This window comes from Electrophorus electricus, chromosome 2 (genome assembly GCF_013358815.1).
Source record: "Electrophorus electricus isolate fEleEle1 chromosome 2, fEleEle1.pri, whole genome shotgun sequence".
NCBI classification, from domain to species: Eukaryota; Metazoa; Chordata; class Actinopteri; order Gymnotiformes; family Gymnotidae; genus Electrophorus; species Electrophorus electricus.
The window spans coordinates 3,279,198-3,294,445 of NC_049536.1; the positions used below are offsets into that span (position 1 = coordinate 3,279,198).

Genomic DNA, 15,248 nt, shown 5'->3' on the forward strand with positions numbered 1-15,248 from the left:
CCCCTCAGATCACTGGTGTTCTACCACAGCAAAAAATACCAGACAAACAACGATGAAGCCTACAAAGCAGTTATGGAAATTAAAAACACAATAAAGCGACATTGGTACTTAATATTCCAACACTCACTGCTGCAGAATCTCAGCAACTGTAGCTGTGATCTTTAGTTGTGATGATCACCCCCACATTAAAAGACTGTGATGTTTATTATTGTGTTCCATGGAATTTACACTTCCACAACAGCTAATGGAGAAAGGAAGGAAGTGACTTCTAATGGCAAATGCCTAGCCACTCAAAGAAGAAGAAGAAGCTTTTTTGCTCAGAGCTGGGAGCATTTTCCTTAGGTTTCTTGCAATAGCATATTCCAGTGTAACTTTAGGATATGCAAAATAGCCTTGATTTTGTTTACTCTTGGAAAAATATTTTAACCATTTATAAATTGATAATATATGCTACTGGTAATACAATCAATAATTTTAATGCCATAAAACTGACTAGTATTTTATAGTAAAGTTTTGTTGTTGTTGTTTTTTTCAGAAGACATGTCATAATAAAATAAAGACACAAAACATACCTTTTAAGTAGATCTATATTTCCTTTTTCATTTCTTTGATTCCATTGGGGACACAATTATCAAGCAAGCCATGGAGTTAGTGCTCGTCTGAATGTGCCTAACATGGAGCTACCTGCCACACCTCATCTGCACACAGTGTGTGCCCAAAGGAACAGAGGTAGGCCAAAGTATGTATGATGTGTTGAATCTTTTAGGGAAGAAAAAAGCAGCACAGATAAGATGACAAATAATGTAGCTAGAAACATTCACACTTAGGAAGAAGTGTGAAGCTAAAATAGATAGGTCAGAATAATGTAGCCTTCAACCTAAGAATAATATCCGAAACATCACTTTGTCAGCACATCAATGTGTTGAAAAGAAACATATATGTATTTGCATTTGAGGTGGAAATAATGACAGAAACCAGTTCTGTGTAAATATTGTACATTAGGAATGACGCCATATAACTCTTAGCTTTCTGGGCCTTGATCTGACTCAGACTAAAAGTGTATAAACAATTAAATTATTAAGCAATCATTTGAAGAACAAAGGTTGCAGTGTTCAACAAAATATTTTGATTCAGGACACAACAATTTCTCAAAACTGATCTGCAATTTTTTTATTTTTTTTTTTATGTTCAGCTTTAAATGGCAGGACCAGTGAGGTCATGGTAAGAATCATTATCTCATTCTTGCTGGGGTTGAGCTTCAAGCAAGACTACATCTTTTATAAGATATACTTTTGTGTAATTCTCCTGGGCCTGTACGTGAAGACACCTTGCTCCATCCTGTTGCTGATCATTTTTTGATGCTATATCGTTTGCAACATTTGCTGCGCTTCAATTACTGTTTTTTTCATTAGATTATGAATCGACTTTATGGGTACTACCTAAAGAAGTGTCAGGAGCATCCATTTGTTAGTGTGTTTAACTATACGTGTTATCTGGAAGCTCCTGGAGAACAAGGTGCCAGTAGCAACGTTCGGGTTCGAATCCCAGACAGTGCGCACACTGTCACATTCTATTCCCTTTAGCTAGCTAGTTACATATCACGTTTAGCGTGTTAAGCTCATATGAGAGAGAAACTTTCTATTTATCTTCATTAGTACGTGGAAACAATATTGCTAAATAGCTAATGAATTATAATACTAATAACTACCTAGCCATTTATGCTAGCCATACCAGTCACTCTGTGTAACAGCGTCCAGCAAACACTTGAAAATAAAATAAAATAATGAAATTAAATGATCAGCCATGCACTTATGGCTGGTAACACGTGGATCCAACATTAGCCGTCTAGCTCAGTTCGCATGCAAGCAGCAATGCCAGAGTCAGCGCTCATAGGAATGTGCGATGGCCCTATCGGTGGGAGGAAAGGGGACACATTTTATTACACAAATAAAGTTGGAGGCAATCCGGTAAGGAAGAAGTCGTACTTAGTGTCACTAAATCAGCTAGGTTAGCTAAGGCAAGCTGTTTGTCTTGTCGGAACATTACCAGCTGAATTTGCTAGCTCGCATGTAGCATCATTTTTTCCATTTTATTTATGGGTTTAGCTAGCTAGCTAAATTGTATTATTCGTACGAAGTTTATCTTGGTATCGAAAATGACACTTTAATCGTGTTAGCCTGATACAAGTTATTACAAACCTGGCTACCCAGCTTAGCCAGTTAGCTAGCTAGCTGGTTTACTAGTCTCAAGCTAGCTAGCTAGCTAGGCAGGTGGGTAGCTAACTTGGCTTGCCTACCAACAGCTAGCAACTAAACGAAAAACATTTAATCAAGCCAGGCTGTCCAAACAGTTAGTTAGCTGGCTAGTAATACATCGTTGTTTTCTGTGGTGATTATAATTTCTTTGACCACTTAAAAATGTCACTTGGTAAATATATACATGGGCCAGTGGCGCAATGGATAACGCGTCTGACTACGGATCAGAAGATTCTAGGTTCGACTCCTGGCTGGCTCGAATGTTTTTATTTTTAATGTAATATAAATATAAATAGTATACATATAGTTCTGAAAATATGTTAGTACGGTATGCGCGTGATAGCAATATGTAAAACAAGAATGCTACAAAGTAAGTTAAGTATATTTGTTTGAGTATTTTCACGGCGCTACAGTTAGTGACAAAATGGTGTTAACAGAGACAGTACTGTTTTCAGATTTTTTTCTTCTTCTTCTTCATATGTATACTTTTTATTTTTGTAGGACCTGGTTCCTGGCATACATGATCAGTGTAATCAATGCATTCTGTGTGATGGGACGCTCAGCCATGTTGTTCAAATCTACTGCCCTCTTGGGGAATCTCCATATCACCGCACCATGAATGTATTTGCATGCGTTAATCCACAATGTTATGGCAAACCAGAGAGGTAAGCAACCACGTGCAAATGAACTGACACATCAGTAAATATTACACTGTTTGATTTATTCTGTTTGGTTTCTCCTGTGCCTAGCTGGAAGGCGCTGCGCTCACAGTGTTCGGAGTCTGACGTGAAACAGCTATTAGAGCGTCAGCACGTCAGTAATCTGCAGGTTAAGCAAGTCCCAATGTCCACTACGGAATGGTGTGATGAAGCTGACGACTGGGGGATGGAGCCCGAGAACGACAAACCTCAGAGCTGTGCACGGACTCCGGCAGCTGCATCCCAGCCAGTGGCAGACACTGCTCAGGCTGCACTGGATGCCAGTGACAGACTTGTGGGCCTTTGTATAAGTGGCCCAGGGGGCAAGGAAGCCACGGGTAGCGTCCATCAGGCGGTGCCTGCCTTTCAGCCCTTCTACATCAGTGTGATGGAGGAGACGGACCTCGTGGCGTGTAAGGACTTGGAGCACGCTAACAGACTGCTTAAGGAGTATGAGGCGAGAGAGGGAGTGGCTGTCAGAGGCAATGGGAGGTGGGGACAGTCTTGAACTTAACGATCTGCGTATATTTAGGTTTTGTATACAGTTAGGGATGAGTGATTATATCATAATTGTACACAGACAAAGTTAATATGAAATACTGAGTAAATACTTAAACAATAGAGAATGAATATCAACTCTTGCATGATGGTCTGTAGAATGATTTCTTAAAATATGTCAATATTTTAAATATGCATACAAAAATGTGCTGAATATTCATGAATGCTAAACTGGTTTGATGCATAATATTGTTGTGTAGACAAATTAGTTTTATAATGTCGTGTTGTACCAGTATACATTATTAATTCCTAAAAAAGGAGAGGTCATTCAGTATCTTGGACATGACCTTCTGAAATTATGTTTAGTTCTGAAGCTGAAGGAGTTCACGAGAAGTATGAAAAGGCGGAAGCCAAACATGGAGATGCAGTCTTCTCCAGTTTCATGAAAAGAATCTCCCTCTGTCCACAACAGGTGCTTCGGTAAGTTGGCTACACAGGCCTCATATATCATATTTTTAATAAAAATGAAACTTGTATGTTCAGCTTTTATGTTTGTGGCAACTTGAGAAGACTTGATATAGTACAGCCGAGCTAATGTCCTGTATATGAGTTGGATCACCAGATCATACATAGTCTTATAACTCTGACTCTTACCAATTTTGTGTGTATGTAGTTTCAGATGTGCACGTAAAGGATACAAACCAACCTTTTTATATATAAACAACACCTGAAAATCCGAACTACATCAGATACAACTATCTCACCAGACATTATGAAGTCTGTAATAGTTTTTTTGTTGTTGTTTTCTTTTGTATGTTTAACATTTGTAGCATTATTGCAATTAAAGAAAACCTAATGAGTGTCGAGAGCAGTGAAGGACCGTATTCAGTTGAGGAATTGATGCTGAGGAATTTGGATAACACACAACACAGCATCGTTTTTAAAAATTTTCTTTCACTAATAATTTACTACTGTATATGTTATGTTTTGGTTGTATGTGTCATTTTTGCAGATACAGTTGGAGTGGGTCACCGTTATTCTTAACGGAGCCTCCTTCAAACATAACTCAGGTAGTGCCAGCCTGTGCACACTGTGGCAGTCCTAGAGTGTTTGAATTTCAGCTCATGCCAGCACTGGTCAGCTTACTCCATAATACAGACCCAAGCTCAGGTTTGTCTGTTTCAGATTATGGTATTTATTTTTCACCTTTCTTAAAAAAATGTTCATGCTGGCAACCACAATAGGTTTTTCCTAGCAGACGTGATGAGGGTTTAGTTGTACTTAACTTTGGTAACCCCTTCTCAGAACTGTTAGAAATTAAAATACAAAACAAAAATATTAAATATTAAAAATTAAAACTATTAAATATTAAAAATATGAAATACCACAGAAAAGTATACATATTTGCCATATTTGACCCTTCTCCAGAGCTTGTGTTGGAGTTTGGTACAGTTTTGGTCTACACCTGCAGAGAAAGTTGCTGGATGTCTGGATCCAATGTTCCTGTTGAGGAATTTCTCTTTGTGCAAGCTGATCCTGATCAAAAGCTGTTTAAATAATAATTTAAACAACAATAAAGAGTAAATTAGTATAACATGGTTCTCCTTTGTTCTTTTTTATCATCACAATAACCAAATTTTAGTGTATATACTGTAAATGTCACATACTTCACAAAGTTAATTAAGCAATGCTGCCAATTACAAGCTGCACACAAATTTACATTTATATTTACAGGATTTAGCTGACGCTTTTATCCAGAGTGATTTAGAATTATGAATGAATGCAACTTGAGCAATTGAGGGTTAAGGGGCTTTCTCAGGGGCCAAACAGTGGCAACTCGGCATTGGTGGGACTTGAACTTCTGATTACTAGTCAAATAACCCTCAAATATTAATATATGCACTGTTTTTTGAGTGTCTATTCATTTGTTCAAACTCATCTCGCACCTTAAGACGTCACACTTCATATGGAACACAAACTCATTCTCAAACTACTGAAGTATTCCGTGTTTACCCTTATTCTTAATTCATGTATGCTTTTTTGAACATTTCAGAAAAAAATTCATAGGTTATGTTTGATATTTAAAATTTCTATGTTTGCTTTATCTTTGACCTACATAATTTCCTCTTGGTTTGTGTCTTGTTTGTGTTGATTCGGCTCATAAATGTTGCAGGGCAGTTGATTCTTTGGACTGGCAGGAAAATGGGGAGTGAAGGAATAGTGTCCTCTCCTCTCCAAGTGTCCGAGCTGGAATTGCGCCCGAGCACAGCACCTAACCCAAGGCTGAGGTGGCCGCCCATTGCCCTGGGTGTATGTGTGTTCACTACTATAGACTCAGACCCATTTCCCCATGGGGATTAGTAAAGTACATTATCTTCTTTTCAAGACTGCAAATATATGGAAAACGTTAATTATGCAATTGTTCCAACATATCTGGATTGTTGGAATAAATAAATATCTTGCCTTCAGTTAGTCCCAAATACAACTGCGAGCAGCTTTTGGGTACAAGGAAGGAGACCACAACGCCCCAGTTCTAGCTTTTTTCCACCTTCCTGTTTTGATAGGATGCGTTTTAAGGTTCTTTTGTTTCTAAAGCTCTCATTGGGATAGACCCTGCATACATAACTGGCTTGCTTCACCTTTACATGGTATCTAAGTCTCCAGGATCTTCAGTTTAGCTACTTCTTGCTGTTCCTTGGTTTCGTTTAAAGCTGGAGGGGGAGCATATTTTTGGACCTGCAGCAAAACTGGAACAGCCTCCCTCTACTAATTAAAAGTTCCTCACCCGCTAACATTTTTTATACTTAAAAAGTATTTTATTTTTGAAATGTCATCATTACTCATTCTATACATTATTATTATTATTATTATTATTATTATTAGTAGTAGTAGTAGTAGTAGTAGTAGTAGTAGTAGTGTAGTAGTAATAATATAATAGTAGTAGTAATATAATATAATAGTAGTAGTAGTAATATAGTATAGTAGTAGTAGTAGTAGTATAGTAGTAGTAATAGTATAGCAGTAGTCGTAGTTATATAGTAATGTTGTAATACTAGTAGTATAGTAATAGTAAAGTAGTAATATGGTGGTAATAGTAGTAATATAGTAGTAGTGTGGTAGTAGTAATATAACAGTAATAGTAGTAATGTATGGTAGTAGTAGTAATATAGTAATAGTAATATAGCAGTAATAGTAATAATATAGTAGTATAGTAGTAATAGTAGTAGTAGTAGTAATGTAGTAGTAGTAGTGTAGTAATATAGCAGTAATAGTAGTAGTAGTAGTATAGTAGTAATAATATTGCTTATGATTAATTATCTAGTTTACTTTCTTTCTTACTTTCTTTATGGTTCTTATTTTTATTGCCTTCATATGTCAATATTATTTATGTACCGAATATTGGTCAACTGCAGTTGTATCAATTCAAATTAGTTCAGGAGAAACTTAATAAAATTTATTTTTTTATCTTTAGAGGGGAGTTGTGGTGTAACTACTGAATACATTTCACATTCATTCACTGGGTTTAAATCAAGCCAAAGGTCACCTTAATATGTCAGTAACAGCTATAGAAACGTATAGTTGTGACTAATTGCAAAGGCAGAATCCAGTTAAACCATGAGCGAGGTATTGAGTAGTTCGCATGGCTTTCCCAAGTGAACCGTTGCTTTTCCACTGTAAATGGTGAGGTTACTGTAAAAGTTAATTAAAATGAAAAGTTGAATAAACATGATGCTATTGCACAGACACTTGTGAAAGTTGATAGGAAATGCTGCAATACCGACCACCGCCTGACCGCGGTGGGGAGGTGCAGTTGAGCGCACAGAGGAAAAGCCGGACTCAAGCGCAAGCTCTTCTCTCGCGAGGAAGGACGCCATTATCGCCATCCCTACAAACAACACGAGAATTCATCATTCACACGGTAATATAACCCCATCCCAGCACGACACACACCTCAGCGCCACGGACGCCTTCGCGTTGCCCGCAAACCTAACTATTTTCATTAAAGCAAACGTTCGTCGTCGCTGCTCGCCGTGCCCGTGCCCGTTAACGGGAGAGCTGGCAGGCCCGGAGCCGTTTGCTCGCCTTTCGCGACAGTTGCGTAGTGACGGAGGTTAGCGGGCGGCTAGGCGGCTGCAGCTAGCGCGGTTAGCGGGGCATAGACGGCGGGGGACTCGCCTTCGGGACTGTGCGGTTGTGGAAACCGTATTTTGGGGGCTTGCAGTGTAAACGGAAAGCTCGCCAGCCTACTCTGACGCGGGTTTGAGAGGAGAGTGCTGCGGCTCGTTTAGCTGGTTAGCCAACTTGGCGAAGTTAGCTTCGTCGTGAGGTGAGCTAGCTGAGCTGACTAGCTCGTTCTCCCGCGGCGGCAACAAAATGCCTCTCACGTCACCGCGGCTGCGTGTAGCTCAGGTAGCTAAGATATGTCATTCAGCTACACACACACTGGAGCAGCTAAGATAGCTGGCTACTATCGCTGGATATCCTTCCTCTCGACAGCAAGTTGTTTACTGTCCTTGTGTATGGACGACATGCAAGAATAACTTAAATGAATTATCTAAATAAAATAGTTAATTTGTGTTTTTTATATCACACCAGATTAGTGGCCGTTGCATATTTACCTGCAAACTCGTGTAGTAGGATCCTTGTCCTCGCTGTAAGAATAGACATATTCTAGCGTTACACTACTGTCATCCAGAGTATTACCCCATAATTTCAATAAAATGGAATATATACAGTAAGAAATATAAATAGAAATATAAGATGTCATCCAGCTATTACAGAAGACTAATTGGGCATTCAAATTAAAATAAATTGCATTGGTCAAAAAGTTTGCCGTTGCCTCCCCCCCGCCCCCAACTATGGTCCAAGAAGTCTGTCACGCATAGCAACTAAAAATAAGACCTCGCTAGCTTCCGCACCCCACAACAGACCATTACCCACCTCTCTTATCCATAACAGACCGCACAACAGACCATTACACATCTCTCTATGCCATGACAAACCCCACAACAGACCATTGCACATTTCTGTAAGTCATAACAGACCAGACAACAGACCATTACACACTTGTCTAATCCATAACGGACCATTATGCAGTTCTCTAAGCCATAACGGACCTCCGAACAGACCATTACACACTTCTCTAAGCCGTAACAGACCACACAACAGACGGTTACACACTTCTCTTGGCCAAAACAGACCACGCAAAAGACCATTACACACTTCTCTAAGCCACAACAGACCCCACAACAGACCATTAGACACTTCTCTAAGCCATAACCGACCCCACAGCAGACCATTACACACTTCCATAAGCCATGAGACCCCGCAATAGACCATTACACACTTCTCTAAGCCATAACAGACCACGCAACAGACCATTACACAGTTTTCTTGCCAAAATAGATCACACAACAGACCATTTTACAGTCTTCTAAGCCATAACTGACCCCACAACAGACCATTACACACTTCTCTAAGCCATAACCGACCCCATAACAGACTATTACCTCTCTAAGCCATTACAGACCCCACAGCAGACCATTACACACTTCTCTAAACCATAACAGGCCCCTCAACAGACCATTACCTCTCTAAGCCATAGCAGACCCCTCAACAGACCATTACTTCTCTAATCCATAACAGACCACGCAACATACCATTACATACTTTTCTTGCCATAATAGACCACACAACAGACCATTACACACTTCTCTTAGCCAAATAATAGACCTCAAAACAGACCGTTACACACTTCTCTTAACCATAACCGGCCCTATAACAGACCATTACCTCTCTAAGCCATAACAAACCCAACAACAGACCATTACACACTTCTCTAAGCCATCATAGACCACACAACAGACCATTACACACTTCTCTAATCCATAACAGACCATACACACTTTTCTTGCCATAATAGACCACACAACAGACCATTACACACTTCTCTGTGCCATAACAGACCCCACAACAGACCATCACACACTTCTCTAAGCCATAACAGACCCCTCAACAGACCATTACTTCTGCAAGCCATAACAAACCTCACAACAGACCATTACACACTTCTTAGCCATAACTGACCCTATAACAGACCATCACACACTTCTCTAAGCCATAAGAGACCACACAACAGACCATTACACACTTCTCTGAGCCAAATAATAGACCTCACAACAGACCATTACACACTTCTCTTAGCCATAACAGACCCCACAACAGACTATTAGTTCTCTAAGCCATAAGCGACCCCGAACAGACCATTACACACTTCTCTAAGCCATTACAGACCCCACAACAGACCATTACAAACTTGTCTAAGCCCTAATAGACCCCACAAAAGACCATTACTTCTCTAAGCCATAACAGACCCCACAACATACCATCACACACTTCCATAAACCATAAGAGACCCCGCAGTAGACCATTACACACTTCTCTAAGCCATAGTAGACCTCACAACAGACCATTACACACTTCTCTAAGCCATAACAGACCCCACAACAGACTATTACTTCTCTAAGCCATGAGACCCCTGAACAGACCATTACAAACTTCTCTAAGCGCTAATAGACCCCACAACAGACCATTATTTCTCTAAGCCATAACAGACCCCACAACAGACCATTACACACTTCTCTAAGCCATAGTAGACCTCACAACAGACCATTACACACTTCTCTAAGCCATAACAGACCCCACAACAGACTATTACTTCTCTAAGCCATAAGAGACCCCTGAACAGACTATTACATACTTCTCTAAGCCATTACAGACCCCACAGTAGACCATTACACACTTCTCTAAGCTATAACAGACCCCACAACAGACCATTACAAACTTCTCTAAGCCCTAATAGACCCCACAACAGACCATTACTTCTCTAAGCCATGACAAACCCCACAACAGACCATTACACACTTCTCTAAGCCATAACCGGCCCTATAACAGACCATTACCTCTCTAAGCCATAAAAGACCCAACAAGAGTCCATTACACACTTCTCTAAGCCATCATAGACCACACAACAGACCATTACACACTTCTATAAGCCTTAAGAGACCCCACAATAGACCATTACACACTTCTCTAAGCCATAACAGACCCCACCACAGACCAATACACACTTCTCTAAGCCATCATAGACCACACAACAGACCATTACAAACTTCTTAGCCATAACCGACCCTATAACAGACCATCACACACTTCTCTAAGCCATAACAGACCCCTCGACAGACCATTACTTCTGCAAGCCATAACAGACCCCACAATAGACCATTACACACTTCTCTTAGCCAAATATTAGACCTCACAACAGACCATACACACTTTTCTTGCCATAATAGACCACACAACAGACCATTACACACTTCTCTGTGCCATAACAGACCCCACAACAGACCATTACTTCTGCAAGTCATAACAGACCCCTCAACAGACCATTACTTCTCTAAGCCATAGCAGACCACGCAACATACCATTACACACTTTTCTTGCCATAATAGACCACACAACAGACCATTACACACTTCTCTAAGCCATAAGAAACCTCACAACAGACCATTACACACTTCTCTTAGCCATAACCGACCCTGTAACAGACCATTACACACTTCTCTAAGCCATAACAGACCACGCAAAAGACCATTACACACTTCTCTAAGCCATAAGAGACCCCACCACAGACCAATACACACTTCTCTAAGCCCTAATAGACCCCACAACAGACCATTACTTATCTAAGCCATGACAGACCCCACAACAGACCATTACACACTTCTATAAGCCTTAAGAGACCCCACAATAGACCATTACACACTTCTCTAAGCCATTACAGACCCCACAACAGACCATTACAAACTCCTCTAAGCCCTAATAGACCCCACAACAGACCATTACTTCTCTAAGCCATGACAGACCCCGCAATAGACAATTACACACTTCTCTAAGCCAAAACAGACCCCACAACAGACTATTACTTCTCTAAGCCATAACAGACCCCCAATCAGACCATTACACACTTCTCTAAGCCATAACAGACCACACAACAGACCATTACACACTTCTGTTAGCCATAACAGACCACGCAAAAGACCTTTACACTTGTCTAAGACATAACAGACCACACAACACTTCTCTAAGCCATTGGAGAACCCAAAACACACCATTACACACTTCTCTAAGTCATAATAGACCCCTCAACTGACCATTACTTCTCTAATCCATAACAGACCTCACAACAGACCATTATACACTTCTCTTAGCTATAACCGACCCCATAACAGACCATTACACACTTGCCATAACAGACCACACAGCAGACCATTACACACTTCTGCAAGCCATAACTGACCCCATAATAGACCATTACACACTTCTGCAAGCCATAACAGTCCACACAACAGACCATTACACACTTCTCTTAGCCATAACTGACCCCAAACCAGACCATTGCACACTTCTCTAAGCCATAACAGACCCCACAACAGACTATTACACACTGCTCTAAGCCATCATGTATGTTGAGTTTGTAGATTTACTTGCACCAACTGCATATTTGTGTATGTATGTATCAAATAATTTAATTACACGTTTAATATTTTCTTGTCACACCTACACCTTGGTAGTAGGATAATAAAATGTAAATAGTGAAGTAAGGTTGGGACGGTCGCTGTGTAGGCAATTACACTGTGGTGCAACATTTCAGTATAATTACTGCAGTTTGCAAGTTTAATGTTAATACATAATGATAAAGTGAAAAACATAATATAACATGTCATGTCCCTGCTTCTCAGACTTGAATGATGTCAGAGCAGGATCTGGTGGAGATAGTTCAGATAGCTGTGGGAGACCTGAATCATGAAGACCATGACGCAGGTAAGAGCATCTCTGGGCTTTACCAACATCTCTAGAAACTGTCCACATCATTAGTGAATGTGCATATATATATATATATATATATATATATATATATATATATATAAAATTGTATGTATGTATCGGTGTATAATATGCATTCACTAAAATTCACTAAATGATGATACTCAATGTATATATTCTTTAACTTTTTTTAATGCTCCAGAAGTGGTAAACACCTGATTTTTTTTTTTTTTGGGCCTTTTGTACATTTGTGTTTGGGATTGGTGCAGACACACTGGAGAACCATGAGGAGGGAGAGAAGCCCGAGAGGAAGCGTGCAAGGTTGGACAGCAGCAATCAGGACACGACCCTCAAAGTAAGAACAAGTTTATCACTTTAATGCTAAACTTATAGTGCACCTACTTAAACTGTAGGGGAGTTAAAGTTTGAAGTGAGGCTTAAGTGCTGCCAGCACTGATCATTATCATGCATAGTTATCTGTTTGGCACTGTCTCTCTCTAGTCGATGTTGGTGTCCATCAGCCAGGCCATCTGCCAGAGGCTGGACAACATGGAGTCCAAACTCCAGGTGCTGGAGGCCACATGTCGAGCCCTGGAGGAGAAACTCGACACGGTAATGGGGAAAAGCCCGGGGCCCATACAGGTCCCTATGGTGGCTGGATCCCCTTTCGGTGCCACACAGACCTGTGACAAAGTTCGCTGGTGAGTGGAACAACAATAGGCCTTGTAAGGCCGGTCATTTCTTATGCATGTCCTCTGATGCTTCACTTAGCCACGTTCTTCAGCTCCTTTTAGCCAATCAGAGCTAAACTTGGACACCAAGTAACTGAATCACCAACTAACTAATTGTTGGTTGTTGCATGTTCTCAGTGTGGTGCCCCAGACCAATGTGGTAGTGAGTGGCGAGCGATCGAAGACAGGCCAGGAAGAACCTCTGCCCCGCGCAACAGAATCTCTGGAGAACCTACTTAGCAAGTGAGCAGTTCACATGTCTAGTTCTGCAGATGGTTTCAGTCAAACAGTAATCTCCACCATTAATGAAATCTTAATGAAATCTTCTGCGTGAACCATTCCATAATGGGCAGTTGGATAGTTGTAATTATTTTACTTTGTAACTATAACCATACAGGATAGACATACTTTTCAAGCCTGATTACAAGCATTAAAACTAATGCATTAGTTTACATTTTATGGTTTCATGTTCTAATTTTTTTTGCGATAAAATATGTGTTTCTAACATGCCAATGTATCTAGAGCAAGAATGTTTTTCATGTATAAATTCTATTTAGGTTTTGGGACCAGAATGCGCTATGTAAAATGACTGAGATATTAAAAATAGACTGTTTGGCTGCTAGTACGGTTGGGAGGGGGAGACAGAAAACCATCGTACTGAAGGTCCCGGGTCCAGAGGAGAGCCAGGACGACCATGATAGTGGTTCAGAGGCCAGCGACTCCGTGTCCAACAGCGGCCAGGCCTCGGTGCAGAACAACAACGTCACACTCATTACCCTCAACTCAGAAGGTGAGTGGAGGCTGCACTGAACACTCGTCGTCTCTACTCGATCAGATTCATGTGTTGAGACACACAGCTGGCAGTAGGATTGTTTGCTAAAATGACTGCCGAGCATATGAATGTGGTCCAAGATGGTATCAAAATAAGAAGTGGAATGCATGGAAAATAGTTACATAAATATGTGTGACGTGTGGTATTTGTTGACAAAATAATGAAAAGCAATCATAAGGAGAACATTTGCTCATTGTTTCACCTCCAAATGAGTTTAAATTGCTGAACCATCTGCCCCAGACAGCATGGATGACGGAGAAAGAGGGTTTGCTTTGTGTGCTGGTTGGAAGGCAGTTTGAGGCTGTTTCTGATCCATGGACCTTCTCCAAAGTCTGGCCAGGGCTGGATGTATAAAGGCTGGTTCTTATTGAAAGTTTCTGCCTTTTCTTTTAGTATTTGTTGTCAGAGTTGAGGTTTCTGGGAGTGGCCTCCTGTACTTCATAGCCTTTCCTCTGCATATATTTACTTATTTGGCACTGCAAATGTCCATAACAGTGTGTGTTAGTCAGCAAATTGCCACAGGGCACCATGTGGTTCTTAAAGGCATCCTTTATTGTTTTCTCGATTCCACATGTCTGTCTTGTTTTCACTTTTTGTCTTTTTCCGTTCCATCTTAAATCTCCGCCTATTGACCGGGTGATTTTCTTTTCTACGTTCAGTTCCTTCTGTCAGCATGTCCATCAATCCTGTCTTCTTGCATTATCTTCTGTCAGCGGCACCTGTTTTTCCCCATCAATCAGGCATCTATTTTTTTCCCTGATACCACATCTCCTCTTATTATAATTCTACTCAACACCTGTATTATATGGTTTGGGAACTGCTAACCCAAGTTTCAAAGTTCTGATTGACAATGTAGTTGAAGAATATTACTTGGAGCCTTTGAGTTTTAATCTTTAATCAAACAATCATTTGAACTCAGAAAGATAGTAATACCTTTATCCTCCTCACCATATGCATCATACCTGTCAAATCATCGTGAGTGGAAAAGTTGGCTTGAGCTTTTTTTTTTTATTTCCTCTGTAGGTGATATAGGTAATAACAGTGACCACCAGGGGTCAGTTTTGTATCAACTCCTTAAGCTGTATGAAAATGCAAACAGACTGCAGGGGTGGGGATAGTTTCTACCCACCTGCTTTCAGAAGTGGTACACTTTATGGATCTTAAAACAATTGCTGTCTCTGTAGTGGCTTGGGGCATTTGGGTCCAACTCTGTTCTTGCTCAGTTAGGCTTGTTCCTTCAAAGATGCACATTTCATCTCTTGGTTCCTAGACCAGACCTCTCCAGTATTTCCCTTCTGCTGTGCTAAATGGACAGCCTTACCTCCGTCTTTAGTACCATGTAGCACTA

The 15,248-nt window shown here is 40.4% G+C and overlaps 2 protein-coding genes and 1 non-coding gene across 6 annotated transcripts in view; all 3 read left to right on the plus strand.

Moving 5' to 3' along the window:
* Positions 1-1,728: 1,728 nt before the first annotated feature.
* pdcd2l (programmed cell death 2-like) lies at positions 1,729-5,045 on the plus strand. 3 transcript variants are annotated; one of them, XM_027015163.2, is made up of 6 exons: positions 1,729-1,967; positions 2,757-2,920; positions 3,005-3,445; positions 3,818-3,931; positions 4,464-4,621; positions 4,880-5,045. In XM_027015163.2, the coding sequence occupies exons 1-6, from the start codon at positions 1,860-1,862 to the stop codon at positions 5,008-5,010; spliced, it is 1,116 nt and encodes a 371-aa protein (XP_026870964.2). In that variant the 5' UTR covers positions 1,729-1,859; the 3' UTR covers positions 5,011-5,045. The 3 variants fall into 3 exon arrangements, with proteins under 3 accessions (XP_026870964.2, XP_026870966.2, XP_026870967.2); XM_027015165.2 differs by lacking the exon at positions 1,729-1,967 and adding an exon at positions 1,982-2,493; XM_027015166.2 differs by lacking the exon at positions 1,729-1,967 and adding an exon at positions 2,500-2,625.
* On the plus strand, positions 2,442-2,514 carry trnar-acg. The gene has a single exon. It is a non-coding gene; the product is annotated as a tRNA-Arg (tRNA).
* Positions 5,046-7,227: 2,182 nt separating the features above from the next.
* banp (BTG3 associated nuclear protein) overlaps positions 7,228-15,248 on the plus strand; it is a 36,056-nt gene continuing 28,035 nt past the window's right edge. The window contains exons 1-6 of one of the 2 annotated variants that reach the window (XM_027015210.2): positions 7,228-7,370; positions 12,253-12,334; positions 12,607-12,692; positions 12,839-13,038; positions 13,207-13,311; positions 13,692-13,858. In XM_027015210.2, the coding sequence (XP_026871011.1) occupies positions 12,259-12,334; positions 12,607-12,692; positions 12,839-13,038; positions 13,207-13,311; positions 13,692-13,858 (634 nt within the window). In that variant the 5' untranslated portion in view covers positions 7,228-7,370; positions 12,253-12,258. The remainder of the gene's footprint in view (positions 7,371-12,252; positions 12,335-12,606; positions 12,693-12,838; positions 13,039-13,206; positions 13,312-13,691; positions 13,859-15,248) is intronic. The other variant, XM_027015209.2, reaches the window with a different exon arrangement.

What these genes read in the sequence shown, in the direction of transcription:
- pdcd2l (XM_027015163.2), top strand. Translation starts at nt 1,860, where the DNA reads ATGCAAGCAGCAATGCCAGAGTCAGCGCTCATAGGAATGTGCGATGGC. An exon ending in GCTGTCAGAGGCAATGGGAG is followed by an intron (nt 3,446 to 3,817) that starts GTGGGGACAGTC and finishes AATTATGTTTAG; the next exon opens with TTCTGAAGCTGAAGGAGTTC. An exon ending in TGTCCACAACAGGTGCTTCG is followed by an intron (nt 3,932 to 4,463) that starts GTAAGTTGGCTA and finishes TCATTTTTGCAG; the next exon opens with ATACAGTTGGAGTGGGTCAC.